The following is a 26600-nucleotide window of genomic DNA, read 5'->3' as shown; positions in this document are numbered from 1 at the left end:
TTCACGCATAGACAATTCATTTTGAAACTGAATACATATATAGTGAACTTTTTTTTTAATTTATTGGACACAAATAAGAAGAGATTTACAGAGTAAGATTGCACAACTGAACTACTGCATAAGATTTTTTAAAATGTAAAATACAGAAGAAGCAGATGGCGGCTTAAAAAAAAAATAGCTTCCTTTGCCCGGTTATATAACTCCTCCTTTTATCTCTATAAAAGATTATTTAAAAAGGCAAGGTAGGCGAATTCTGAGATAAATCTCGGATTAGTCAGCTATCTACAACTGATGCGTATCAGCTAATGCGCTATTATCTCACTGGTATGAAATGGATTTTGTAGCACTGCTCGCTCAGTCTCTAATCTTCCAGCAAGTAGTTAGGATTAACTACAAGATAGGGGTCTTCGTCAAAAGTCTGTTCATCTACGGAATCTTTTAATCCTGAATGCGTGAGTTCAATTAGAATGTGATCCTGAAACAGAGAATGTTTGGTCAGATTATGTTTATAAAAGATCTGAAGTGCAATCCTACTAAGTGCAATCAGTTTCACTTAGACTGACTTCCAAGCAACAAATAATATTTTGCTATCTTACTTGCTTACTATGTTATGAGGAATGCATCCATTTTTACAACGGTGCAGTTTTAAAAGTCAGAAAGAGAAAGGTGCAATTTGCATAAATTCTAACAGAAAGCGTAACGTTGCATTTTTATATATTTCTGCTCAGAAATTAAAGACGTTCCATTTTCTAAGTATGCACAGAATTCTAATGTCTATCTAGGAGTAAACATCAACCTTTAGACCAGGGATCCCCAACCTGTGGGCTGGGGCCCGGTAGTGGGCCATGGGCCTGTTGACCACTAAGCTGCGGGACAGGCTGGCCCGTGTCTGCACACACACCCACTCATGCTAGTGCTACAGGGTGCAAAAACCTCGGGGTGTGAAAATGGGACACCGCCGCACCTCGGGGCGCAAAAACGGGCTGCCACCGTGCTGCAGGGTGCAAAAACAGATGCCGCTGCACCACAGGGTGTGGAAATGGCGTCGTGCCACGCAAAAATGGGGTAGGGCTAGTATCACGTGGGCGCTAGCCCCGCTCCGTTTGCATCATGCGTATGCTCGCGGTCCCGTGCACGCACATGTAAAATGCTCCCCCATCCCTTTCCCTCTGATCCGCCAACTGAGAAGGTTGGTGACCTCTGCTTTAGACCATAACTCACAAAGTTGATCCTGTTAACTGGTTCTTTACATATTTAAATATAAACTCACTTAACAATGGCCTTGCTTAGCAACAGAAATTTTGGTCCCAACTGTGACTGTAAGTCAAGGACTACCTGTAATAACCAATAAATGTTAGGAAGTTTATTGGTTATTACAGGTGGTCCTTGACTTAACAGTCACAACTGGGACCCAAATTTCTGTTGCTAAGCAAGACAATTGTTAAGTGAGTCATGCCTTATTTTGCAACCTTTTCTACCGCAGTTGTTAAGTGAATCATTGCATCATCTTCATCGGCAAATCTTTTTTTGGCCATAGACCAGCATGGTGAACCACTGCAGTTGTTAAATGAATCATACAGCTGTTAAGCAAATCCAGCTTCCCCATTGACTGCTTGTAGGAAGCCAGCTGGGAAGGTTGCAAATGGTGAACACGTGACCCCAGGATGCTGCAATGTCGTAGATACACGCTGATAGCTAAGCACCCTAATTTTGATCACATGACCATGGGGATGTTGTCATAGTCATAAGTGCAAGGACTGGTCATAAATCGCTTTTTTTCAATGCCGTTATAACTTTGAATGGTCATTAAACAAATAGTTCCAAATTGAGCTCTACCCCATAATTGTATCGGACTGTATATAAAGAGCTCTGCGTAACATCTGCGTTCAAATGCAACCCTGGTCCTTTGAGTATATGTATACGTACATAGTGGGTAAGACGATGAATCACTCTTTCTATTACTTTCTTTTTATTGATGAGTTCTTCTTCAGAATCTATTTCAGATTCAATTTCCTTTAAATACCAGTTGATAAGCTCACTCTTTTTTAAGGCAGCATCATCGTTTTCTGCAATCGGGAGAAAATAATTTTATAAATATTCGTTAATAATACATTTGACATTTATATAATTTTAGCATACTTTATATTCATCTCAATTATCTTTATATCCTTGTAAAGTCTGATAAAAATGGTGTGCCTCCCTAGTTAAGCAAGTTTATGGCTGACATGAAAACCGCAGCATTTCGTACAAGGTTCCTGCCTGCACAGGAACCAAACAGATACATATCACAAAAGAAAAACAGAACAGAAATGGAACGGAATAGGACAAGGACTAGGATAGAACAGAATTCTTTATTGGCCAAGTGTGGTTGGACACACAAGGAATTTGTCTCCAGTGCATAAGCTCTCAGTGTACATACAAGCAACGTGATAAATCATGATTATAATCATAAAAAACATTCATCATAAATCATAAGAAACAACACTCAGAAAAAGTGCACTGGAAATAAAGCTTTTGTATGATCAGGAACTTTAAGTCATCTGCATTTTGAATGCTATTCATGTAGAATTCAATTTCTTTTCCTCTAACTTAGTAGCAACGGGGTTGTTTGAAATATCGTAGGCACCCAGACGTAGGATGTAGAGGTGAATTCTCTTAAATAATGGGACTAGGATGTATGCAATTACTCAAAAATGGGCAACTATGCCTATTATCTATAGTATCATGGAGTTTTGCTTATAAAGAGGGCAATTTTAGGGTAATTGGAACTCCCAGTTTTGAGCAGCACTCTTGTTCTAGATCTATCTAGAGAATTGTCTTAACTATCTAGAACTATCCAACTTCATTATCCTGGATTCAGTAACTACACATCTGAAAAAAGATTATATCTGTTGTGTTTTATCAGGATTTGTATTTAAAGATCTTCATTCCTATCAGAAATGAAGGAAATTTGCATACGTTCTAACATCATTTGTCCACTGAGGGACAGATCTTAGAAGTGGGGGATCCTTGCTTCCCCTGAGGGTGATCTGTCCATACCTTCTTCAGATCTCCTTAGATGCATTACAATGAGGTTAGAGATTCTTCGATATTCAGGAAAACTAAGTCTCAGAGAAGCCTTTGGTGCCACGTCTTTATTTGAATCATCTGCAGGATCACTGGTACCGTTTACTAAGCCATTAGCAAGTACGTTGTCTTCATCTCCTTGAAAGCATAAACAATTTTTATGCATTAGGTTGGAATTGATAAACCACAGTGAAACTTTATCAAGAAATAAATTGGATTAATGTGCTTCCTGCTTTATTCATTCAAAATAAACACTAACAAACATAATGACTGTCTACTTGTCAAGTCGCTTTTTCCAAAGCTCCTCTCTTCTCATTCCTTGCAATAGGAAGGAACAATGCCTATGGCAGTGGTGGCAAACCTATGGTACGCGTGCCAGAGGTGGCACCCAGAGCCCTCTGTGGGCATGCATGCCGTCGCCCAAACCCTGCCTCCTCCCATGGCCTCCTCACCAGCAGCCCCCCCGGAGGATAGTTGCCCCTTGTCACCACCTGCGCATAGCAGCACTGCCAAGGACATGGCAGCCGGGTAGCGGGGACAAGACTCCGCCCTCACGCTCCGTCATGCGCAGATGCTGCTGCAGGGCGTGGGTGGAGGGTGTGGCCAACATGGTGCTGCTAGGCCGCCTGGGCGATCTGCTGTGGTGGGCTGTGGAAGTGGTGGGTGGCCCTGCAGGCAGGCAGGCAGGGCACAGGGGGGTGGGCAGGGCGGGGTGGGTTTTGGGCACTCGGTCTCTAAAAGGTTTGCCATCACTGGCCTATGGTATCTGTTTGGGAAACTGATTTTGAGAAATTGAGGATTCCAAACTTGTTCTGGTTCAACCCTCCCACACCCCTTTTGGAAGCTGGCTGTAGAAGGATGTAAACCTGGTCCTGGGAATGCAGAAGGGATGAATTAACTGTAAAAGGAACAGTTATAAAAAACAATAATGAAAAAAACTATTCAGTTCTGGGAAAGAAGAAAAAATGAGAAAGAAACTCAAACTAACCCTGGTTTCATTTTATTTAAGGTATGAATGAAACTCTTGACAGGTTTTCTAGATTCTGTTATTGTACCCTATCACAATGAAGCACATTCCTAAAATCCTTGCTTATTTCTCTTCCTTGACCTTGCCTGCCTCTGGCAAGGCAATATGAGATACATCTTCCTAGATCAGAAGAATGTTTTGTCCTTCAGGATAATTTACCCCCGTAACTTGTAATCCTGTGGCTTATGGGCCTTTTTTGTGATCCTGGAATCCCTTCTAATCATGACTGTTGAAAATTGATGGCAGTTTCTTTTCTGAGATGGGAAAAAGATGAAATCTGTGGTGGAAATCCTAAATAGCTAAAAAAAATAAAATAAAGACCTCTCCTTCCCGAATGATTTCACATAGGTGATGTGACTCCATTTATTTTGTGTGGGCTTCAGTCTCTTCAACATTATATTGTACTTTTTGTGTATTCAATGCATGTATTTTTTTTGCCCCTTGGGCACAAAAGGGCATCTTTACCAGAGCTGTTGGAAAACATTTGGTGGGAGCATTATTTTCTTTCATGTAATGCAGGAGTCTTCAACCTATGGGCCACGGCCCACTACCGGGCCATGTGAAGGGATGGCCAGTGCATGCACTTGTGTACATGCATTCACCCCTCACACTTGCGGTAGCGTCGCCCCATTTGCAGCACTCGAGCTCACGCGGCTGTTTGCATGTGCGCATGCGCGACCCATTTGCGTGTGCACTCACGGCTCATTTGTTTGCATGCATGCGCATGTAACGGTGCCTGCCTCCCTTTCTGGGCCGCCAAACCAAAAAGGTTGGAGACCTCCTTCCAACAGAAATATTCACTCATTCCTTTCTGCAACCATATAGGTTTGGAGACATTGTCCTAACTCTAAACTAAAAATTACGTTAGCTAGCTTCGTTTTTGTTTTGGGCACAGTTCTCTCAGAAAATTAGCCCAACGTTCAATGAGCCTTACTCCCAGGTAAATGAGTAAAGCTCATACAGAGCTCTGCAATAAATCCCTCTTGGCATTTCACAACTGGTATTATGAAATAATGAAGATACATAGAAAAAAAGTTGAATGAAGTGTGTATTCAACTAAAAGCTTTTTGAAAATAAAACCCTTCCTAAATGACCACTTAAAGTTAGTTAAAATGGTACTAAGCACGCCTATTGCCAAGGTATTATTAAACTTAACAGTAGTAATAATTAAGCAAGATTGACTTAAAGAGGCCCAACATCACTCAAACTGGATTGGAAACAAGCAGACCCTAAGAAGCAACACTTGGGCGGCCTTGCTCCTTTGCCTTTTTGCCTTTGGTGGGTATCTCCTCACTTGAAACTGAGAAGCACCCAGGCTAAGACTTATCTGGCAATCACTCACTGGCAACTCCATCCTGGTCCTCAGGCTCTTCAACCGATTGTTCTTCATCTTGGTCTAAATTGATATCTGGAGTTTCAACTCGGATGATTGATTTGTTCAGTAATCTGAAAGCTTCCTTCACATGTTTTGGATGAACCTTGTAAGAACATTCGGGGAGATTCAGATGAAAGGATTCTGCTTCATGTACTGTTGCATCACATAACATTCCTGCACAATTTTTACACCTAAAGCATGGAAGAACATAACTACTACCACAGATGGGAGTCTGTGGCTCACCAGGGGTTGATGGACAGCTTCCAGCAGTGTCCCCTATTAGCTGGACTGGCCAAGGCTGCTGGGAACTGGAGTCAAGCAACAGCAGAAGAGACACGTATCTTTCTTCTCTGAGGCTTATTATTCCCTCTTTTTGGCAAGGAACAGAAGGAATAAATTACACTAGATTTACTGTCAAAGTCAAAGTTTTCTATATACACGAAGGGAGGCACATAAAACTACTCAATATGGTACTTTTAATGAAGTTGGTACAGCACTGTACAAACTTGAATTATGAAACTATTCAAGAATATATATTAAAGACTTCCTTGGTATACACATCCCCTTACAGGTAGGCCTTGACATATGACCACAACTGGAACCAGAATTTAGATAGGTAGGCAAGGTGGTTGTTAAGGGAGTCTGCTTAATTTTACGACCTTTTTGCCACAGTTGTTAAGTAAATCATTTGGCCATTAAGCAAATCCTACTGCCTCCATTGGCTTTTCTTGTTGGAAGCTGGTTGGGAAGGTCACAAATGGTGATCACACTGCAAACATTGTAAAAATACATGCTGGTTGACAACCACCCGATGGTGTGACCATGGAGACGCTGTGCATGTGAGGACCGATTGTAAATCACCTTTTTCAGTGCTGTTGTAACTATGTCACTAAAAGTGGTTGTGAGTCCAGAATTCAGAATTACTAAATTCAGAATCCAGAATCCAATTGCTGAATTAATCCATTTTCTGAGTTTGCACAATATAACAAACGAACTGAACACACCAAGTTGCATATGCTAATCCACACAAAGCAAACTCAAGATAAAGTTAACTATGGTTAGCATATTGAATAAATGCAGCTGTTAAGCTTTGTAGCTAACCTAATTAAGAGTATGCATGAACACAAACTTGCAGATTGTTGTTTAAATTGTCCTTTTTGAATACTTATCCTGTGCCTTATTCTTACCAAAATTAGAAATAGATAAGAAAGCACCAGGCCACTTAAAACTGAAAACTTTAGATTTTTCAACTTGAGTTCTTTCAATCATGCGATATCTATGCAAATATTAGGTAGATCGTATGATTAGCTGGTGAACATCTGGGGTTTAAACAAGGGGCAGCATCTAGTTTGGGATCCAAATAAAAGCAGGAAATGGTCAGTTGATACTTTGGTAGTAGAATGGAGGTGCTTACTGATAGGAAAACATGACGGAAATCCATGGCTGTAGATTAGATTGCAGAGTTGAAAAACACATCCAAAGAATGCAGTGGCAAAGCACCTCCATTCTACTACCCAAAAATCTGCACAGATATATCCAGATACTCACCGGAGTTTAACTCAAGGGTATCTTAACTAATCATGAAAATTTCCAGCAAATGCCTTATGGTATATGCCAGCGATCCCCAAGCTTTCTGTCTCCGTGGACTGGTGGAGATGGCGACAATGAGGGGTGAGAGGGAATGGTTTCACATGTGCGCATTGCTTTCACAAATGCAGCTTCGCGCGTGTGTGCTTGCCCACCTCTTCTGCGGCTCAGTTCCTAACAGGCCACAGACAGGGGGTTGGGGACCCCTGGTATATGCCATACACAGGGACAAACAAATAGTCCTAAACAAAGCAAGGAATGATCTCCACTCCCCTGTACACTCCATCAAATGTAGCTACCTCATCGCTGCAATGCATCCGTGCCATGGCTTCCGACAATCGTATCATGCTTTCCAGTTGTCGTACTGTGATTCTCCATGATGATTTTGTGACACCAGAGCCATCCCGTTGACGTAAGCGCTTATACTGCTCGACAATAAAATCCTCTGACTCTTTGGAAATCTGTCAGAAGCGATGAAAATGATAAAAATAATAGTCCACTCTGCTATGGTGGAATTCAGTAGAATTTCCATGTAAAAGTATTGCAAAATGGCATCACAGATCAAGCAATAAAAGTCCTAACCTTTAGAGAAATACAAAGAGTCATTTCAGCAAATTGGAAGGAAGTGCTAAAGAGCCCATATTAAAAATATACTATTTTTAAATAGTAAGGAAGTTTAAAGATTTTCCTTACCTTTGGTTTAAACTGCCTGGCAAAGAGAAGGTATCTTCGTATGTCATCAAGCGTATACATACGATCAATCGATTCATCTATCCTAGAATGAAGATCCACAATGCGCCTTGCAATAGCATAATCTGTAACCTAGGGAAACATTAGGCACCATTACTAAAGCTATAAGGAGCAATATAATAGAAAAAAAAACTTTGATATGTCCAGATCTGCCGATACAAATACTGTTATCTTACTCTGCTAAATAATTTTAACAGAAACTCTAAAAAGAGATCATCTATGACAGTGGTTCTCAACCTGTGGGTCGGGACCCCATTTGGGGTCGATCGACCATTCCACGGGGGTCGCCAAGCAAGGCTGTCCGCCATTTTTTTTGTCCGCCATTTTTTTTCCCTTTTCCGGCGGGTGCCTTACCTCCCTTGGGCTGGGCCAGCTGGTGGTCGGCCTGCTCTGTCTCTGCCATTTGCCAGCTACGCCTCGGCCGGCACAGGGGGCTGAACCACGCATGTGCGGCGCTTCCGGGCAGGGAAAGTCCTCGACTTACGACCGGTTTAGTCCTCGACTTACGACCGGTTTAGTCCTCGACTTACGACCAGTTGGGGTCGCGGCATTAAAAAGGTTGAGAACCACTGATCTATGACCTGACTGAACAACATCTTTATTCAGACAATGAGTTAGTTCATTCGGATTTTGCGACATTCTGTTTTAAAATTATTATGTGATTATATTAGGTTTATACTCTGCTTCTGCTTTGCATCATTCACCGTGGTACACGTAATACTTCTGCCTCTTAATATCCCAACAATATTTGTATGAGGAGGGCTGGATGGAGAGAGAGTGAAAAGCCAGCTGCCTAACTGCTAAACCAAAGTGGCTCTCAAAATAAATATCGATCAATATCACGACCAAGCTGTATCTTTAATAACTTTTACATAACACTAACTCTACAACCACCAGTTTCACAAACATTTTATTTTTCCTATTCTGTAGAATATCCTTATCACTGGTATTAACATCCCTTTGGGTCCTTTCATTCATTTTCCAGGAAGACTCTTCAAGTGGTTTTTAAAGGGAGAAAAGAAAGATGAACGTAATAAAGAGAGAAAGTTTCATTCATCATTTCCATGTACTAACCTAGGTCAAAGCTTAAAAACGTCCTCAAGTCAAACTTGGCTTCTGATGGATCTAAGCCAGGGCTTTTCAACCTTTTCACCCATTGTACCACTTTTAGGATATGGCAACATCCGAGTACCACCAGTCCCCTAGCAAAGTGTCAAAAACTTGACCCCCCCAAAAGGAAAAAATGATAAAGTACAGGTAGTCCTCGACTTACAACAGTTCGCTTAGTGACTGTTTTAAGTTACAATGGCACTGAAAAAAGTGCCCCCCAAGCCACAGCCAAGCAAGACACCTGCCTGCCCACCCGGCGGCACTCTTCCTCCTGACCAAGGTTTTCATTGTTGTGAGCATTTCTGTTGAGGATTGGCAGCGGGGGTGGGGTAGGGGGTGTTTGGTTTTTATTCCCCCTGGGTGGTTGCAGCAGGTTTTGGTCACTTCACACGACCGTGGGACACTGTGACCATCATAAATATGAATCAGTTGCCAAGCATCTGAATGTAAATCACAAGACCCTGGAGATGCTGCAACATTCCAGCTGATCGGCGCTTCTTCTGGGCTCAGCAGAAGCGCCAGGATCAGTGCTGCTTTCCAGCTGATTAGTGCTTATTAGAAGCACCAGGATCAGCGCCGAGCTCCAGCTGGAGCCTGGTGCTGATCCTGGTGCTTCCGCTGAGCCCTGACAGCCCTGTAGCTCCAGCCATCTCTCGCTCAGGCTTGTGCGGTGCTGCCACTGGTGCAGCTCATTCCCCTCCCCCGTTACCACTTTTCTAGGATGGTCGCGTACCACATGCCAGGTGCCAATGTACCACAGGTGGTACCCGTACCACTGGTTGAAAAGCCCTGATCTAAGCCATTTCATATGTCCCATGATCAGCATTTAACCAAGTATCACTCTGACAAGATTATTCTTAATCCCAGATATATTAAATAACATACTACTTTCTAATTTGGTAAAATCTGCACATCCTTAAGAGCTACCAATATGTTCAGAATGTTGAAATATAATGCAATTAAAAAGTACAAAATCCCCCTTACCCAGGTAAAAAATGAAAAGATGGATTAAAAAGACACAGAGCTGTATTTTATGGGTTGCATATAATTTAATCTACCATGAATTACATAAACTTGTAAATTCTGCTTTACCTCATTGCATTCATCCACAAGAATAAAGAAGAGATCAAATCTAGACATCAGAGGGGCTGATAAGTTTATATTCTGTTTCAAAGACTTGGCTCTATCATAACATCCACCGACTGGATTTGCTGCTGCCAAAATTGATGTCCTGGCATTTAAAGTGGCCTGTTAAAAACAAACAAAGTAAATAAAAAGATGTAACCCTCCCCCCCCAAAAAAAATCCTGAAAAAAATAGCTAATATGCGCACATTTATTTCATAAAGCTGATCTAACTGGGAACGAATACTAGAAAGCAGGAAAAACAATTTACTTTCTTTTCCTCTTTTATCTTCAAAGACAATATTACTGGGTCAAGCAGACATTTTTTGATGAATTTTGTTGATAGGTTGTAGAGGCTTCTGTTTAAGCCTTCAACCTTGTCCTTGTTAAACCTACATAGCTAGCTCCATCCAGACTATGCCAGTCTGCCTGAAACAAAGACTGCAGCCTAAATAAAACAAGTTGTTTTTAGTTCAGAGCAATCAAGGTAAATTTGTTGCCTAACCATCTCGGAGCAGATTGCTTTTCAAGCAATTTGGAGTACCAAACTCCTCATTTTGCATTGAAAACAGGATGTTAAATGAAGTTGTGTGTTTGAAATGAAATGAGCAGTTCCGTATCTACCCAAAGATGACTCTTGCCCCCCAAAATTACTTCTTCCATAACATAAATTTTAATATATGGAAAATATTGGCTAGGATCTGGTTACCTGACAGACCACTTATGTCCCATAATATCCACTGGACCAATTTGATCTGGCAGGTATTGTGTGTTCCAGATTCCTTGGATTAAAGAAGAGTTATCTACTGGGTCTCCATAAACATGATTTCTCTGTAGCAGCTCCTGGAAACTGGAATGAGGTTCCCTTGAAATCTGGATCGCCCCAATCCTATTGATGTTTCAAAGAGGCTGGAAGATCTGGCTTTTCTCCCTTAATTATTTTATGTGTCATCTTTGCTATTGTTTATTCGTTTTCCTGCTTCTTATTGCATTTTTAAAAAAAGTTTTTTTACTTGGCACCAGAGCAACATACAAATTTAATAAAAAAATTAAATGTAGCCCAACTCCACGTGACTTTGGATGGCTTATACTTATGTAAAGACTGATTCTTTTCTAGAGCATAACCACTCTAAACAATTTAGTCACAGAATAACATTCTGAAAAGAAATGACTGGAGCGAATGCAACTACAGAAGCCTGGCCAATAATCTATACTAATCCTAAAGGCTAATAATAACTAGTAATTCCGGCAGTGGATGTTTACCTTAACTCCAGCTTTGGTAATGGATATAGTTTGCTGCTCCATTGCTTCGTGAATGGCAACTTGGTCTCTCCTATCCATTTTGTCAAATTCATCAATACAACATACTCCCTGGGGAAGAATGCAAAACAGGAGGTTTGTCAATTCCCACTTCCATTACTGAGCTAAATAAAATGAATGGTAATCCTTTTTTTTTTTTTGAAGTGGAAGGTATCATAATTTGGATAACATACATTATCTGCCAACATTAGTGCCCCGGCTTCAATAACGAATTCATAGGACTCTTCGTCTTTGACCACAGCAGCAGTTAAGCCAGCAGCACTGGAGGCCTTTCCGCTGGTGTAGACAGCTCGGGGGCTGAATTCTTCCACATGCCTGTTGGATCACAAATTGGTGGCATAATGATCAGCAACTTTACAAAAGATAGCAACAGCATTTAGACTTAAATACTGCCCCATAGTGCTTTACAACAACCTGAGCCCTCATTTTACTGATCTTGGAAGAATGGAAGGCTGAGTCAACCGTGAGCAAATCAGGATTGAACTCCAGACTGTGGGCTGAGTTTGCCTGCACTACTGCATTTTAACCACTGCGCCACCACTGCTATGGTGACATAACTGCAAAGCATTGGACTAGAGCAGGTGTAGGCAACCGTGGCTCTTTTATGACTTGTGAACTTCAATACCCAAAATTCCTGAACCAGCCATGCTGACTTAGGAATTCTGGGAGTTGAAGTCCACGAGTCATAAAAGAGCCAAGGTTGCCTACCCCTGGACTAGAGTCTCAATAAACACTCGCTGGCAGCAAAGATTAATAACCTTTTGATAGATTTGCCTGCTGCTTTGGATTCAGATCAGAAGTATCACTTTGAAGCTTGCATGACTTAAAATACAATACTCATGTGCAACTTATACAAGCCAGCCATGCCTGTTTTTCTGAAGCAATTCAAGGCATCCAACTTACGATAGCAATTAGGACCAGACTTTCCATTACTAAGTGATGAGGTTGTAAAGCATAAGTGCATCGCAATCTCTAGAGTCCTGGTTGTGAGTATTAACTGAATTTCACTGTATTAGGTGAGGAAACTTCCTGATGAAATTTTATTTTTGAGTTTAATCATCTCTTCAAAACTCTGCACAACTGTACTAATTCTAACTCAGGCACATGTTTCCTACAAAAGACCAAAGTAGATCATATTTGGGTCAATCAGATACACAAACATTTGCAAGGAGATTTCATTATATCTTTTCATTCATGTGCGAAAGAATGTTGCAACAATTGTACTCCATTACGCAAGAGATAGAGGAACTGTGTTATACTAAGAAAAGAATTAACTTGGCTGCATCTGAATTCAAATGACTGATAAAATTAGGGATAAACAAAATTCGCTGTTCCCAAAATATTTTGGGGCCAGAGCATTCTAGAAGAACAGAAATCATTTCATGCATTGGAAAATTTATTTCTGAAAAACCACCAGATAATCCCTTGGAATGCAGTCTGAAAGAAAATAGGATGCTCTGCATTTCTGAAAAAAAACCACGGGGTTTTTTCCCCTCAGAATTGTGATTTTTACACATAAAGTAGTAAAACTTAAGCCTGCAGTTCCCAAAATTATTGTTTTCCCTATATTTTTTTCCTCTAGTCTGATACAGGTATTTCGCACAAAAGGTTACAATTACAATAGTTGTTTAAAAAAGTTAGCAATCCATTATTTTTTTCCTAAATACTTTTCTCAACTTTATCTAAAAATTACTTCACATATGTATGCAGAGATGCGTAAGCCGTGCTGATTGCACGGCTAACCCTGCCACAGTTTGGAAAAACTTACTTTAAAAACTGACTTTTGGCAGTACTTGGATCACCAACGATGCAAACATTGATGTCGCCACGCAGTGAAGTACCCTCTGCCGTTGTCTTAGGAACTCCACCAAACAGCATAAGTAAAATCCCTCGCTTCACCTCATCATTACCTACACCACAGCCAAGTGAATGTTAGGCACATTAAAGATTTCGCACATGCATGCACACAAAATAAATTCCTTGGGCAAATGTATGCAAATTAAAAGGCAACTTCTTTTCCAGCTATTGTGATGTTGGTTTTAAACAATGTTCAAAACTCAGTAATGTTTGCTTGTAACTGAACAGCATCAACCAGGTCAAAGGATCACAGGAAATTCTCCACATTCATTATTCCATCCCATCTTTTCAAGATGTACAGAACATGACCAAGCATTATGTTGGAACGATATCTCATAAGGCCTCCTTATGGCCTGTAATCTAGTATTAACCTGACTTTAGACTGCTTATTGTATGATTTGTGTGCTTTGAATCTGTTTTTGATTCATGGTAACAGGCTGGCCAAGCCCCTGAAGTTTTCTTGGCAAGATTTTCAGAAATGGTTTGCCCTTGCTTTCTTCCTAGGGCCGAGACAACGTGACTCGCCCAAGATCATCCAAGTGGCTTTATGCCTAATGTGGTACTAGAATTCCCAGTGTCCCAGTATCTAGCCTGGTGCTTTAACTGCTAGCCCAAACCAGGTATCTACTGCATGATAGAGATACGTATATACTCCTTGGCTCTACTTACGGTGTTTGGAATCTACTAAGACCTCCATGATAAATAGCTACAATGATCATTTAAAACATCTAAAAGAAAAAAAACCCCTACACCTCATTTCCAAAAGGAACATTATAGCATGTGTTATTTATAAACATTTGAATGTTTTTTTTCCAACAAAGGATAAGGAAGAAAATTTTTAAGCAATTTTACCAAACTTTTAGGAATTATGTGAATGATGTAGTTTTTGATGCCTCCTTTCCTTTCCATTCCTTTAATGTTATTTCACATTATTAGTGCAGTCACATATAATGTAAACTTGTTTAAATTTGTTTTTCTGTTATTTCATTTTTTATAATCAATTATGCTTTATATATTCATTACTTGATATCTTTCTGCTATGGCACTATTTGTAAGGAAGAGACTTTGTGGGGGGAATGGGTTCAGAACCAACAAAACCTTTCAGAGAAAAGTTGAAAAAGGAAAAATTATTTTCACTAATGAACACTTGAGACATGAACCATCTCTCACTAGGTTTTGGAGGGCCCCAACCTCCAGCAGGCCATTTCCAAAGGACTGCAGAGGAAAAAGTAATATATCCTCCTTTGAAGACTCCATTCATGAGAACTCTAGATTCGGCCCATTATCTCTAAAATAAGTCTACGTCAGAGAATAATCATAGTTCAAAAACAGTCTACGTTGGACTGCTGACACGTAAGATAGTGTAACAGGCCAATGTTGCATTCAGCTAATATAAGCAATTTAAAATAATCTGTGAAACAAAGTCCAAGTTTATCATTTTGTTATTAAAGTGCAGAGGTTATTGATAAGTAAAGAGATAACTAGGCATGCATATTAAAAGATTGAGACAAGCTTCTAAGTCTTTTCTCCCTTTGATGGATTGCCAGCCACTTCAAGTCAAATACAGGCATGGACATAAATATAATTTAAGTCAAATACAGGCATGTGCACCTATCTGAGGTTTTCTGGATCCCAAACACACGCTACCACAAAAAAGACTGCTAACAATTAAATTAATCGTTCTGATCCCTTCCGAAGAGGTAATATTTATGGAGAGTTCCAGACTAGATAGAGTTTACATAATTCATTCGAAAGCTTTCCAATTAACTTAAAAAATTCCTCCCTAATTTAGCCTTACCATGTATGGTGGGAAAGAGGCTTGTACAAAGGTTGTGGTACAGATTTTTATCTTGGCTCATTTCGAATACTTTTTCCCATTCCATTACAGACATCTGATTTTTAATGCTTTCTGCAGTTTGATCCTCATCGCGAAGTTCTTTGCCTCCAAACTAAGATTAAGGACCAAAATAGCACAAATTCAAAATACTGCAGAAGACTAGAAAGTCATTAAAAAAAAACTTAAAACCTGAGGCAGACAAGTAGTCATCAAATCAAGGGGGAAAAATATGGATTGTGTTATTTCCCCACGAATATGTTTTTAAAATGAAATGATTGTGAAAAATGTGTGATCTCAGAGCACAGGTGGCAGAACAATCCCAATTAAAATAACTTCTATATGCAGAAAGCTAGCGTTGTATCGGGGGGGGGGGGGAGAATCTTCTAGGGGAAAGTTCTCTGTTATTGTTGATTTTGCAGGCAGTATCTACAGTAGTGGCTAAAATTGTGGAAACCTTTTGGGAAAAGTGTATTTTTGAGGTTTGATGGCTAATAACACCACTTTTTGGGGGGGAGTAGTACCATAAAATTATATATCAATGAAAAGATAATTTAATCAAGAATGTAATACAACAAAGTTTGTTCAATTATCTGTACTGTATTCTATGAAAAGATATAGCCAAATAACCAGAAAAAGGAAGCACAACTTGCTTAGGTTGATGTCAGGTAGCTTTCCTTCATCTGATTGTAGCCAATGAGCATGAGTGTTTAGAGAGCCAATCAGGTGTCATCTTGTTTTGGCAATGAGCCAATCAGATCCCAGTAGGATTCAGTGATTGATGTCATGTATTGAAGCTGAGAGGAGGACATTTGTCAGTGTGTTATGTGATTCAAGTTGGTTGGTTTTTTTTGTGTTCTTTCATTTAGTGAGCTTTTAAAACGTAATAAAATTAAAGTAATGGTGCAAAGAGTTGACTGGTCGCCCAGAAAGCGATGTAAAATAGTATTATTAAGTGAACAAGGCTACAGTTATAAAGAAATTAGAAGAAAAATGGATGGAAACTTAACCAAAGGTGACATTTCTACGGTACACGTTTCCCAAAAGGTTTCCACAATTTTGGCCACTACTGTATAGAACAGGGGTAGGCAACCTTGGCTCTTTTATGACTCATGGACTTCAACTCCCAGAATTCCTGAGCCAGCATGGCTGGGTCAGGAATTCTGGGAGTTGAAGTCCACGAGTCATAGAAGAGCCACGGTTGCCTACCCCTGGACTATAGAAGAAGCTGCAACAGGCCAACAATTCTACTCCCTCATTCCCAATGCTGGAAAACCTGGTGAAGACCCATCGGGAGCTGTTCGACTTTAAACTGGGCGGATGTGAATGCAATGCATTTCAAAATACCGACTGCGTAAAAAAAAGGATTTGCTAATTATTTAACATGTACCATTATCGAAAGTAAAAATCTTTTGTGTACGAACTTCCAACGTTCAGCAAGAGGGAGTAGAACAGCAACAAAAAAAATCCCACCACTGGTTTCTTTAAAACGATCTTGGCTGTTATTTCCCCTTAGCCAGACTCACCCTCGGGTTTGTTGGTGCCACGTAACAGGCTAGAAAGACCAACTTATAGGACAACTCTCTGACTCCAAGAGCCCGAAGACCTCGGATGCCTTCGCTTTCGTAGCCTTCTTTTCCAGTCACACGAGAACCACTTTCTGCTCGTATACCTATAAAATTAGGACTTTGAAAGTTCTGCTCAGAGAATACATATATTGGGGGGGAGGGGGGGGGAGAACAGCTACCCATAAATATCCCTCTAAAGATGGAGAGAGGTTTTTCCAGATTGGAGGGGGCGTGGTTTTGTATGCTGCCTGCATCCTGCGGATGGGGCTTTGCTTGTTTGTGCGTAACGGTTGCTGGCATGCCATGGCCCGGTACTGGGAGTTGGGGATCGGGGGTTGGGGATCCCTGCCCTAGAAGAATTGAACAGGACACCGGACAGGCTACCATCAGAGTTCCAAGCCATACATCATATTAAAAGTTATGGTTAGCTTTAACCATTGTTCACTGAATTAGCCACAGTGACCACAGATCATACATAGAGCTAAGCTAAACACTATGAAAGTTGAATATAACTAACCCTAGCAAGAGAACAGTTCTAGGATTCTAGAGCAGAGCTCCCCAATCTTTCCGGCTTGGCGGCTGGGAAAGAAAGGGAGGAGCAGGGAAATGTGTGTGCGTGCCCCGCGCCTGCGCAAATGGGTGCATGCATGGCAGTGGCGCTAGCACCCGCATGTGCAAATGGGCTGCTAGTGCCCGCACGCATGTGCAAACGGGCCACTAGTGCCTGCGCGATGCTGGTGGCGGTACTAGTGCACCCACGCATGCGCAAACAGGGCTGCTAGCGCCCGTGCGGCGATGCTACGAGCGGTGGGGGGGCTCGCTAGCTACTCCCACGGCCCAGTGGCCAACAGGTCACAGCCCGGTAGAGCAGCCTTCCGATGTAGTTATTTCTTTAAATGACTACATCGAGGTAGTCCCCGGCTTATGACTGGTTGTTTAATGAATGTTCAAAGTTCGGCCAGATCTCTGCAGGAGATACTTACAACCTGGTTCCAAAGGCTGCCCCCCCCCACGGTCACATGACATTTCAGATGCTCGGCAATCAGCCTACATTTATGGCTGTTTACAGCATCTCACAGTTATCTGACCATGTTTTACTTGTTTTTTTTTCTGAAAATCTTTATTTACTTATGAAACTGGCCCAGAGCGAACCATCGGTTTGCGTAACAACTGCGGTGTTCACTTTATGACCATTATATTTGCTTAAGGACTGCAAAAAAAATCAGTCATGCGATTCATCACTGTCACGACTTACAACTGACAAGCAGGCTCCATTACGGCCATAAGCTCAGGACTACGTGCAATCTATGTGATTTCTAACCTGTAATTTAAAGCAGCATACTTTAAGAAGACTACAGGTAGTCCTCGGCTTACAACAGTTTGTTTAGTGACCGTTTGAAGTTACAACGGCACTGAAAAAGTGACTTATGACAGTTTTTCACACTTACGACCGTTGCAGCATGCCCATGGTCACGTGATCAAAATTCAGACGCTTGGCAACCGACTCATCTTTATGACAGTTGCAGTGTCTCCTGGGGTCACGTGATCCCTTTTCGCGACCTCCTGACAAGCAAAGTCAACGGGGAAGCCAGATTCACTTAACAACCGGGTTACTAACTTATCAACTGCAGTGATTCACTTAGCAACTGTGGCAAGAAAGATCGTTAAAATGGGTCAAAACTCATTGAACAAATATTTCACTTAGCAACATAAATTTTGGTCTCAATTGTGGCTGTAAGTCAAGGACTACCTGTATAACATACACTAAGAATATACAAATATCTTCAATACTGAAGACTCTCGGTAGGATTCACCAACCTGGGGTGGATAGTTGAGATACGTCTGGCACGACAATGAGAGACCCTGTGAAGTCACACTTGTCACCAGCCTGGGCAGACTCCACAGCTTCAGCACGCAAGACAACTTCGACACTTCGAGGAATGCACCCGCGGGGCAATTCAGCCTGGGTTTCTTGAATGCGAACCTGGGAAGACAGGAAAGAGGCTTTAAATGGCCAGACCTTAGAATGGTTAAAAATTAAACCTGAATATTTCTTGCACATGGACTTGTAAAAACAAAGAAAAAGATGCTTGTTTTTATACCAAACTGATGTGTAGCTAAGGAAGTTCTAAAACAGGTGTGTCAAACTGCCGGCCCATGGGCCGGATGCGTCACGCCGAAACCGCGCCCACCTCATTGCCGGCAATGGGAAAAGAGTCGCAATACGTTGTGCGACGTCACACGACGTCGCCAGTTTGACATGCCTGTTCTAAAAGAAAGCAAATGGAAGATCATTAAACCAGATTCCCTTTAACTTCTGAACTAGGAAAAAGAACAAATCTTAGGAGACATAATCCAGAAAAGCAAGATGGTTTTTTTTCTTTGATTACGGTAAAAAGCAGAAAATAAGATATGGGGAGGAGGTGTTATTAAAACAACGGAACTCCGAAGAAAATAGAAATTTCCCAACATTAAAATGGGCACGTGAATGGATTAAGCTGGCATTAAAGCACTTTTTTGGTAAACAAAATCTCATAATTTTATGAAAAGCAAAAACGTGCATACGATCAGCTAAAAGTATTTTGCCGACATTTGCAACATCTCTACCTTTCTAATAAAATACACTAAATTCCACTAGAGACCCAGTATTAATTCAGATATAGTATAACCAGTGAGTTGTTAGACAGACTTGTGAAGATTCTCCTTTGTATCAGGAGTCTCATGTTTCACTGCACCAACAATGAGAAGATCAGAGAGGAAATAAGGTATGGCAAAAGGAAAGAAAAGGCAGGAAGAGACACTAATATCTTGTTCACATAGCGCCCAAAGTTCACATTTTGAAGTACAGGTAGTCCTCGCTTTATAAATGGTCGAAGTATAAATGGTCAAAGTTATGATGGATCCCAAAAATGAGACTTATCACCCGAATCACAAGTTCTGATATTGGCTCCCCATTGCAGTCATGTTACTGCATTCTGGGCACTTGGCAACCAACTTGCATTTATGGCTATTTGAATAACAAGACTTGGAAGGGAACTTGGAGGTCATCTAGTCCAACCCCCTGCTCAAGCAGGAAACCTTATACCATTTCAGACAAACGGTTATCCAATCTCTTCTTAAAAACCGCCAGTGTTGGAGCATTCAGCGCTTCTGGAGGCAGGTTGTTCCACTGGTTAATTGGAAATTCCTCACTCTTAGGAAGTTTCTCCTTAATTCCAGATTGCTTCTCTCCTTGATTAGTTTCCATTGTTCCTTATCTTGCCTTCTGGTGCTTTGGAAAATAGTTTGACCCCCCTCTTCTTTGTGGTATCCCCTTAAATATTGGAACACTGCTATCATGTCACCCTTAGTCTTTCTTTTCACAAGACTTGACATACCCAATTCCTGCAATCGTTCTTCAGGTTTTAGTCTCCAGGCCTTTAATCATCTTAGTTGCTCTTCTCTGCACTTTGCTCTAGAGCCTCAGCATCTTTTTTATAATGTAGTAACCAAAACCAGATGCAGTACTCCAAGTGTGGTCTTACTAAGACTTTATAAAGCGGTACTTCAGGTGATCTTGATTCTATTCCTGTTTATGCAACCTAGGATTACATTAGCTTTTTTGGCAGCTGTCACACACTGCTGGCTCATATTTAACCGACTGTCCACTAGAATTTCAAGATCCATCACAGTTTCTGCTATTAAGCCATGTTTCACCTAACCCATACCTGTACATTTGGTTTTGCTTACTTACCTAAGTGTAAAACATTACTTTTCTCTACACTGAATTTCATTTTGTTAAATGGGTTCACGTTTGTCAAGATCCATCTGGATCTTGAGCCTATCATCTGGGGCGTTGGAAGAGGAGCATCCTGCTCTTCAGAGCTGCATCTTCCACTTCCCATCAGGTGAAAGCCGGATTCTGTAACGCCAGTGCAGTCAATGTGAACACGATTTGCAATGTTTTTGCTGGAAACCAGAGTTTATTTCTAGTTTCTAGGAAAAGCCATCCCACAGCAAATAATGGATTCACTTAAGTGCGGTGTTCGCTTTACCATCGCTGAATGTTTAATGACGTTTATTAAAAAAAGGGTCATAAAATAGGTCCTTTATTACTCATGACTAAAATTGTGGAATCAATTATAGCTGCAAGTTGAGGACTTTCTGTAGCCTGTTTGAGAAATTGATCTGAGAATAACATACTGTTGTTGTTTAAAAACCAAAGACAGCAATTCCAACTACGATACCTTTTGGAAGTCAACAAACCGGGATCTGTTTGTATCCAGAAGAAACCGTTTCCTATTGGCACAGACTGGGTTTCTACAGATGTTGGGCTGTGTGTACTTGAACTGCTGCTCCACTTCTTTTATCACTGTCTGGCAATCCAGGCAGAGAAAGGTCCCGCTGACAAGCTCTGGGTGAACAGGGTGGGTGCGAACTACCTGTCCACTAATACGCATGAGGGATCCGATTCGGGCAGACGTCATCTCTCGAATTCTTTTCAGGAAATAAAAGTCAAGTTTAGCAGCTTTTCATCTTTTAACACCGTAAAGAAAATCAGATTGCAATGACACAGCTGATCACGGCCTATTGTTTTCTATGCAACGGTAGCCTTGGCAAGTACAAGGCTTTCTGTAACTAAGAAAAGAATGTTCCTGCTGTGCTATCGCTTAAGACAATGCGTATGGCTGTGCTGACGTCTGTGACATGAGGAGCAGAAGGTAATCAAGCATTAATAGCCCAGGTACATCAGTTGCAGCATTTCCACTATGTTCCACTTAGCTTTTAAAATGGGCTGGATAAGATACCCTTTATTAAATCCTATAAGAAATCCAGATGAAAAATTACACAAGTGCAAGGCAACATTAGACAAGCTATATGAAAGTTGAGACTATATTTTATATACCTGATAGAAAACAAACGCTGCAAACATATTCATTTGTTTAGGGGGTGTTCAGCAATATAATCATACAGAGGCACGGAATCAAAACATTCTAGATCAAAGTAGACAGATGAACAGTGACACTAACACTGTCCCCCAGAGGCTTAATGGAACAACCAAGTCATTACAAGCTTTCTGAAAGTCAACTAGGAGGAGGGATTCAAGTATCTGAGGGGAAAATATCCCAGAAGAGTGGAGTAGTGATAGAATAGGCATGCTTCCATGGTCCCTATATATCAGAGGTCCCCAACCTTTTGGGCACCAGGGACCGGTTCCATGGAGAGAAGTTTTTCCGCGGACCGGCGTGGTTTTGTGTGCTGCCTACATCCCGCGGATGGGGCTTTGCTTGTTTGTGCGGCCCAGCTGCTGGCATGCCATGGCCCGGTACTGGTCCATGGACTGGGGGTTGAGGACTTCTGCTATATATGACAGCCTGTAAATGAACGTACATGTAGCAAGCTCATATTTTTGAGTCTTAGCGGGTGGACATAATGTCACACAGGCTAACAAAATGCTCCTTCCGCTTATTTAGAAGCAAATTGCATAGATTTGCCAGCAGCCTTTGCTTAACTGTTCAGGGCAATGCCAAAATGGATTCTCCTGAATTGTGGATAATCACATACAGAAATGCCTTCAGTACCAAATTACTATTTCCTTGTTACATAACATTGCAAAGGTGACAATTTAATCATTAAGATTCTTACTTGTGCCTGGTAGGTAAATCTTGGAAGGCCACGTAAAAATCTTTGCTAGCAGGAACATTTCCATGATCCTTGGCAAATGTTTTTATAGCCCGACACAAGAAAGGGTATACTCTAAAATAAAAGACAGAATTGTAAGTGAAAGAATTATGTAAGCTTTTGCATCACTCAGATCATCTACGTATCTTATAAATTTCCCTGTTGGCTTAGAATGAACGAAACAATGTTCAATGCAAGTTAAACTTACAAATATAAATACTGAAGTATTTCCCACGAATCACCCTCCACAGGACTTTGTAAACCCTGTGTTTGCTTCTATTTTTATTTTATTTTTTTTAGAAAAAAACCCCACCATATTCAAAAGGCTGGACAGTATAGGAAGCAACTGGCCAAAGATGCATCTTAAGATGCGAATGATGGATTAGTATAATTTTTCCTTTATTTGTAAACTTATTAATACAGGTAGTCCTCGACTTACAACCACAACTGAGTCCAAAATTCTGTTGCTAAGCAAGACAGTTAAGTGACTTTTGCCCCATTTTGCAGCCCATCTCGCCAGTTGTTAAGGGAATCATTGCAGCTGTTAAGTAACACGGTTGTTAAATGAATCTGGGTTCTCCATTGACTTGGCTTGTCGGGAGTCGCATAAGGTGATCATGTGACCCCGGGACATTATAGCCATCATAAATATGAACCAGCTGCCAACCGCCTGAATTTTGATCACGTGATCATGCGACGGTCGTGTGAAAAACGGTAATGTCACTTTTTTCAGTGCTGTTGTAATTTCAAATGTTCACTAAACAAATAGTACCTGTATAACTTGTCTGAAGTAATTCCCTTATACCAGTGATGGCGAACCTTTTAGAGACCGAGTGCCCCAAAACTGGCCCCGCCCCCGCTCTGCCCCCCATCCCCTACCCCGTCTGCCCACAGGACCACTCACCGCCTCCAGGGCCCGCCGCAGATCTCCCAGCAGCGCTACTGCGGCCACACCCTCTGCCCACGCCCTGCAGCATCAACTGCATGATGGGTTGCGAGGGCAGAGTCTTGTCTACGCTGCCTGGCTGCCATGTCCTTGGCTGCGCTGCTCCGTGCGGGCCACGCTCGAGGGCGACTCTCCTTCAGGGGGGCTGCTGGAGAGGGGGTCACGGGGGGAGGCAAGGTTGGGGCAACGGCATGTGTGCCCACAGAGAGGGCTCCGAGTGCCGCCTCTGGCACCCGTGCCATAGGTTCGCCACCACTGCCTTATACTCTTGAAAAAATTTCCCATTAAAATCAAGAATATTCAGACGAGTGATCTTGAAACTACCACTTCTATAATGATTATCCTATGAATATTTTGGATATTCTTACCTATAGAACTCTTCTTGGATTGTGGTAGCAAGTTGTTGATTGAATTGCTCCAGATCCTCAAAACTTACAGTTAAAGTGTTTCTCTCTGGACGAATCAGCTCTTCTGCATCTTGCAAATATTTAACTTCTCCATCGCTATTCTGGAATCTTTTAGGGAACAATTTTGTAGAATTATTTCCTACACAGCATGTTTAATTATGCATTACCATTAGGTAGTGAATATGAAAGGATTATAGTGAGAACCCCTCTTACTTAAATACAGTATTTCTGCGAATGGAAATTATTCTGCGTAACTTAACAAATTACAAAGTTTGACACAATTGTCTCTGAAAATTAACACTGATGTTTTGTCTACAAAGAAGTAAAACATTAACAAATCAGTTTTGAACTGTGTGAAATAAAAAAGGAAACATTTGTTTAGGCTAATTCTTGTTTTTAGTATCTGATGAATTAAAATCAGAAGATGTTCTAGGAAAAACAGCTTGTTTTGATGCAGCACTGTAAAATAACTTCAAGCAAATTTAAACAACGTTTAGTATATCAATAGTGTCTATTGAGATTTTATTCTTGTAATAGATGTACATACAAGCTTTGGTGCAGTCTACTTTTCATTCTCTTGCTTAGAAAAGAAACTCATAAACAACTGAATTTATGCAGCGGTAAATAAGCCAGGATAGCATTGCTTAAAAAAAAAGTCATATAGCACATAAATGTTCAGCTGCTTAACAAGCAGATTGACAGTTATTTCTGCTATTCATTTGTTGAACTGATACACTACACTACTGGTTTTATGTGGTTTTTAGAATGTCATCCTGCTTTGTGTTCCTTGAGACAAATACAACAAGGCAGAGAACTTTTATTGCTATTTGATACATGGGATAAGGAACTCAACATCCAGAATGTACAGTTCCAGTATCTCCTGGAACTAAGCACATTCATATATCTAAGAGCAAAGATTCTGAGAAATAGTCAAATCCATTGAAGGGCTGTAAAAAATACCAGGACCAGAATTACAATCTTAGGATGCATGAAATACAAAGTTTCTCCTCCACTTCATCACACAAAAGATCGCACTTGTGTATAAAAACCACAAATATCATCCTGATGGCCCAGTTTGGTCTAGTCTAGTGATTAAGGCACCAGGCTAGAAAAAGCAAGAAACTGTTGAGTTCTAGCTCTGCCTGAACCATGAAAGCCAGCTGGGCGATTTCGGGCCGATCATTCTCTTTCAGCCCAACTCACCTCACAGGGTTGTTGTTGTGAGGAGAACAGGAGGGGGAGGATGTGTTGGATGTTTGCCACCTTGGGTTATTTGTAAAATAAAGGCGGGAGGTAAGTATATAAAATGCGTAATAAAAATAAACGGCGTTTCTTCAGAGTTACGTATGTGGAAAGCTGCAGATTTTAGAACTAATCATTTGCATTCTGCAATAGCTCCCCCTGAATTTAAATGGATTTACTCCAAGTACATAGCTGTAGTTTTTAGCCCAGTGAATTAAGGAGAAGTGGAGGCAAAACACACGTCCCCCCCAAAAGATGCTGTTGTGTACAGTTGATCCCAGCGACCACCACCCTTTCTGGAACCAGGGCTGTCACTCACTGTTCGAGAAAGTCCTGAAACAACTTCTGGCACTTCTCGGCCACCTCATCGCGGAGCTGTTTCTGGCCAGCCGCCGCGGCCAACCCAGCCTCCCCGGCGGCTACAAGATCCATCCCAGTTCCTCTCTCCTCCGACAGATACCCGGGCAATGAAAGGAATTCGCGCCACTGCTGAGCCCCGCATGGCCCAGCTTAGCCAATCGGAAGCTTCCTAGTGGAGTGCCCGCCCCTTTCGAACGTTCCCCGGGAAACTTTTCGCGCCAAATGCGACCCAAGGAAGAGGAAACAGAAAGTAGGGGAGAGGAAGCGGGGAGCAATGCGCGACGTTGCAAGGGCAGTCTGGGAGTCAGAAAACCAAAAGGGGGAGGGATTAAATCTTAGTTGAAAACCACCGCAAGTGCGATCATTGCGTACTTGATTACGGAAGTGTTAAGTCGGTTTTGGAGGACAGGGAGGGGAATGCACCAACAATGAAGTCTTACAAGTGATTGTTCAGAAGTAAGCAAGCAGGAGCAAGCAGAGATATTGGGAGAGAAAAGCGGTACAGGGGTAAAGGCTTGCTTGCAGAATGCTGATCTCCCTTATAGAAACAGAAAAGGGGAAGGATGCCATTCAGTGCTCTCCCCCCCATACGTGTTCGATTAAACCCCATGTGTCTTTTAAAGAATTTATTCTCAAATAACTTTGTTGTTAATTGCGAAGTCATGTCTGGCCCATCGCGACCCCATGGACAACGTTCCTCCAGGTCTTCCTATCCTCTACCATCTGGAGTCCATTTAAGCTCATGCCTACTGCTTCTTTGTCGTCCCCTTCTTCTATTGCCCTCAATATTTCCCAGCATTAGGCTCTTCTCCAGTAAGTCCTTCCTTCTCATTAGGTGGCCAAAGTATTTGAGTTTCAACTTCAGGATCTGGCCTTCTAAAGAGCAGTCGGGGTTGATCTCTTCTAGGACTGACCGGTTTGAACGCCTTGCAGTCCAAGGGACTCGCAGGAGTCTTCTCCAGCACCATAGTTCAAAGGCCTCAATTCTTTTGCGCTCAGCCTTTCTTATGGTCCAACTTTCACAGCCATACATTGCAACTGGGAAAACCATGGCCTTGACTATACGCACTTTTGTTGGCAGGGTGATATCTCTGCTTTTTAGTATGCTGTCTAGATTTGCCATAGCTTTCCTCCCCAGGAGCAAGTGTCTTTTAATTTCTTGGCTGCAGTCCCCATCTGCGGTGATCTTGGAGCCCAGAAAAATAAAATCTGTCACTACCTCCATTTCTTCCCCATCTATTTGCCAGGAATTGAGAGGGCCGGATGCCATGATTTTAAATAACTTAGATGCGTATAATTATAGAGCCACAGGTTGCAAAATACGGATGACTATTAGATGACAGCAAAGGAATGTTTTCTGTGTGTCT

The 26600-nt window shown here is 41.5% G+C and overlaps 1 protein-coding gene across 1 annotated transcript; it reads right to left on the bottom strand.

Moving 5' to 3' along the window:
* Positions 1-63: 63 nt before the first annotated feature.
* On the bottom strand, positions 64-25320 carry MCM6 (minichromosome maintenance complex component 6). Its single transcript, XM_015812435.1, has 17 exons — positions 25193-25320; positions 23593-23739; positions 22243-22353; positions 20844-21093; positions 18436-18601; positions 16576-16721; positions 15014-15164; positions 13127-13268; positions 11532-11673; positions 11302-11409; positions 10008-10163; positions 7749-7877; positions 7355-7516; positions 5436-5571; positions 3040-3204; positions 1927-2066; positions 64-475 (listed from the first exon to the last, which is right to left on the bottom strand). The coding sequence occupies exons 1-17, from the start codon at positions 25303-25305 to the stop codon at positions 362-364; spliced, it is 2478 nt and encodes an 825-aa protein (XP_015667921.1). The 5' UTR covers positions 25306-25320; the 3' UTR covers positions 64-361.
* Positions 25321-26600: the final 1280 nt, after the last annotated feature.

Source organism: Protobothrops mucrosquamatus, unplaced genomic scaffold (genome assembly GCF_001527695.2).
Source record: "Protobothrops mucrosquamatus isolate PMUCROS unplaced genomic scaffold, P.Mucros_1.0 scaffold84, whole genome shotgun sequence".
NCBI lineage: Eukaryota > Metazoa > Chordata > Lepidosauria > Squamata > Viperidae > Protobothrops > Protobothrops mucrosquamatus.
This window is presented reverse-complemented; position numbering and strand designations above follow the sequence as displayed.

Coding starts and splice junctions, on each gene's coding strand:
- MCM6 (XM_015812435.1), bottom strand. CDS start 25,305: ATGGATCTTGTAGCCGCCGGGGAGGCTGGGTTGGCCGCGGCGGCTGGC. Junction 18,602..20,843: donor GGTTTGTTGACTTCCAAAAG/GTATCGTAGTTG, acceptor CTGTCTTCCCAG/GTTCGCATTCAAGAAACCCA. Junction 16,722..18,435: donor ATCTCAACTATCCACCCCAG/GTTGGTGAATCC, acceptor CTAATTTTATAG/GTATACGAGCAGAAAGTGGT.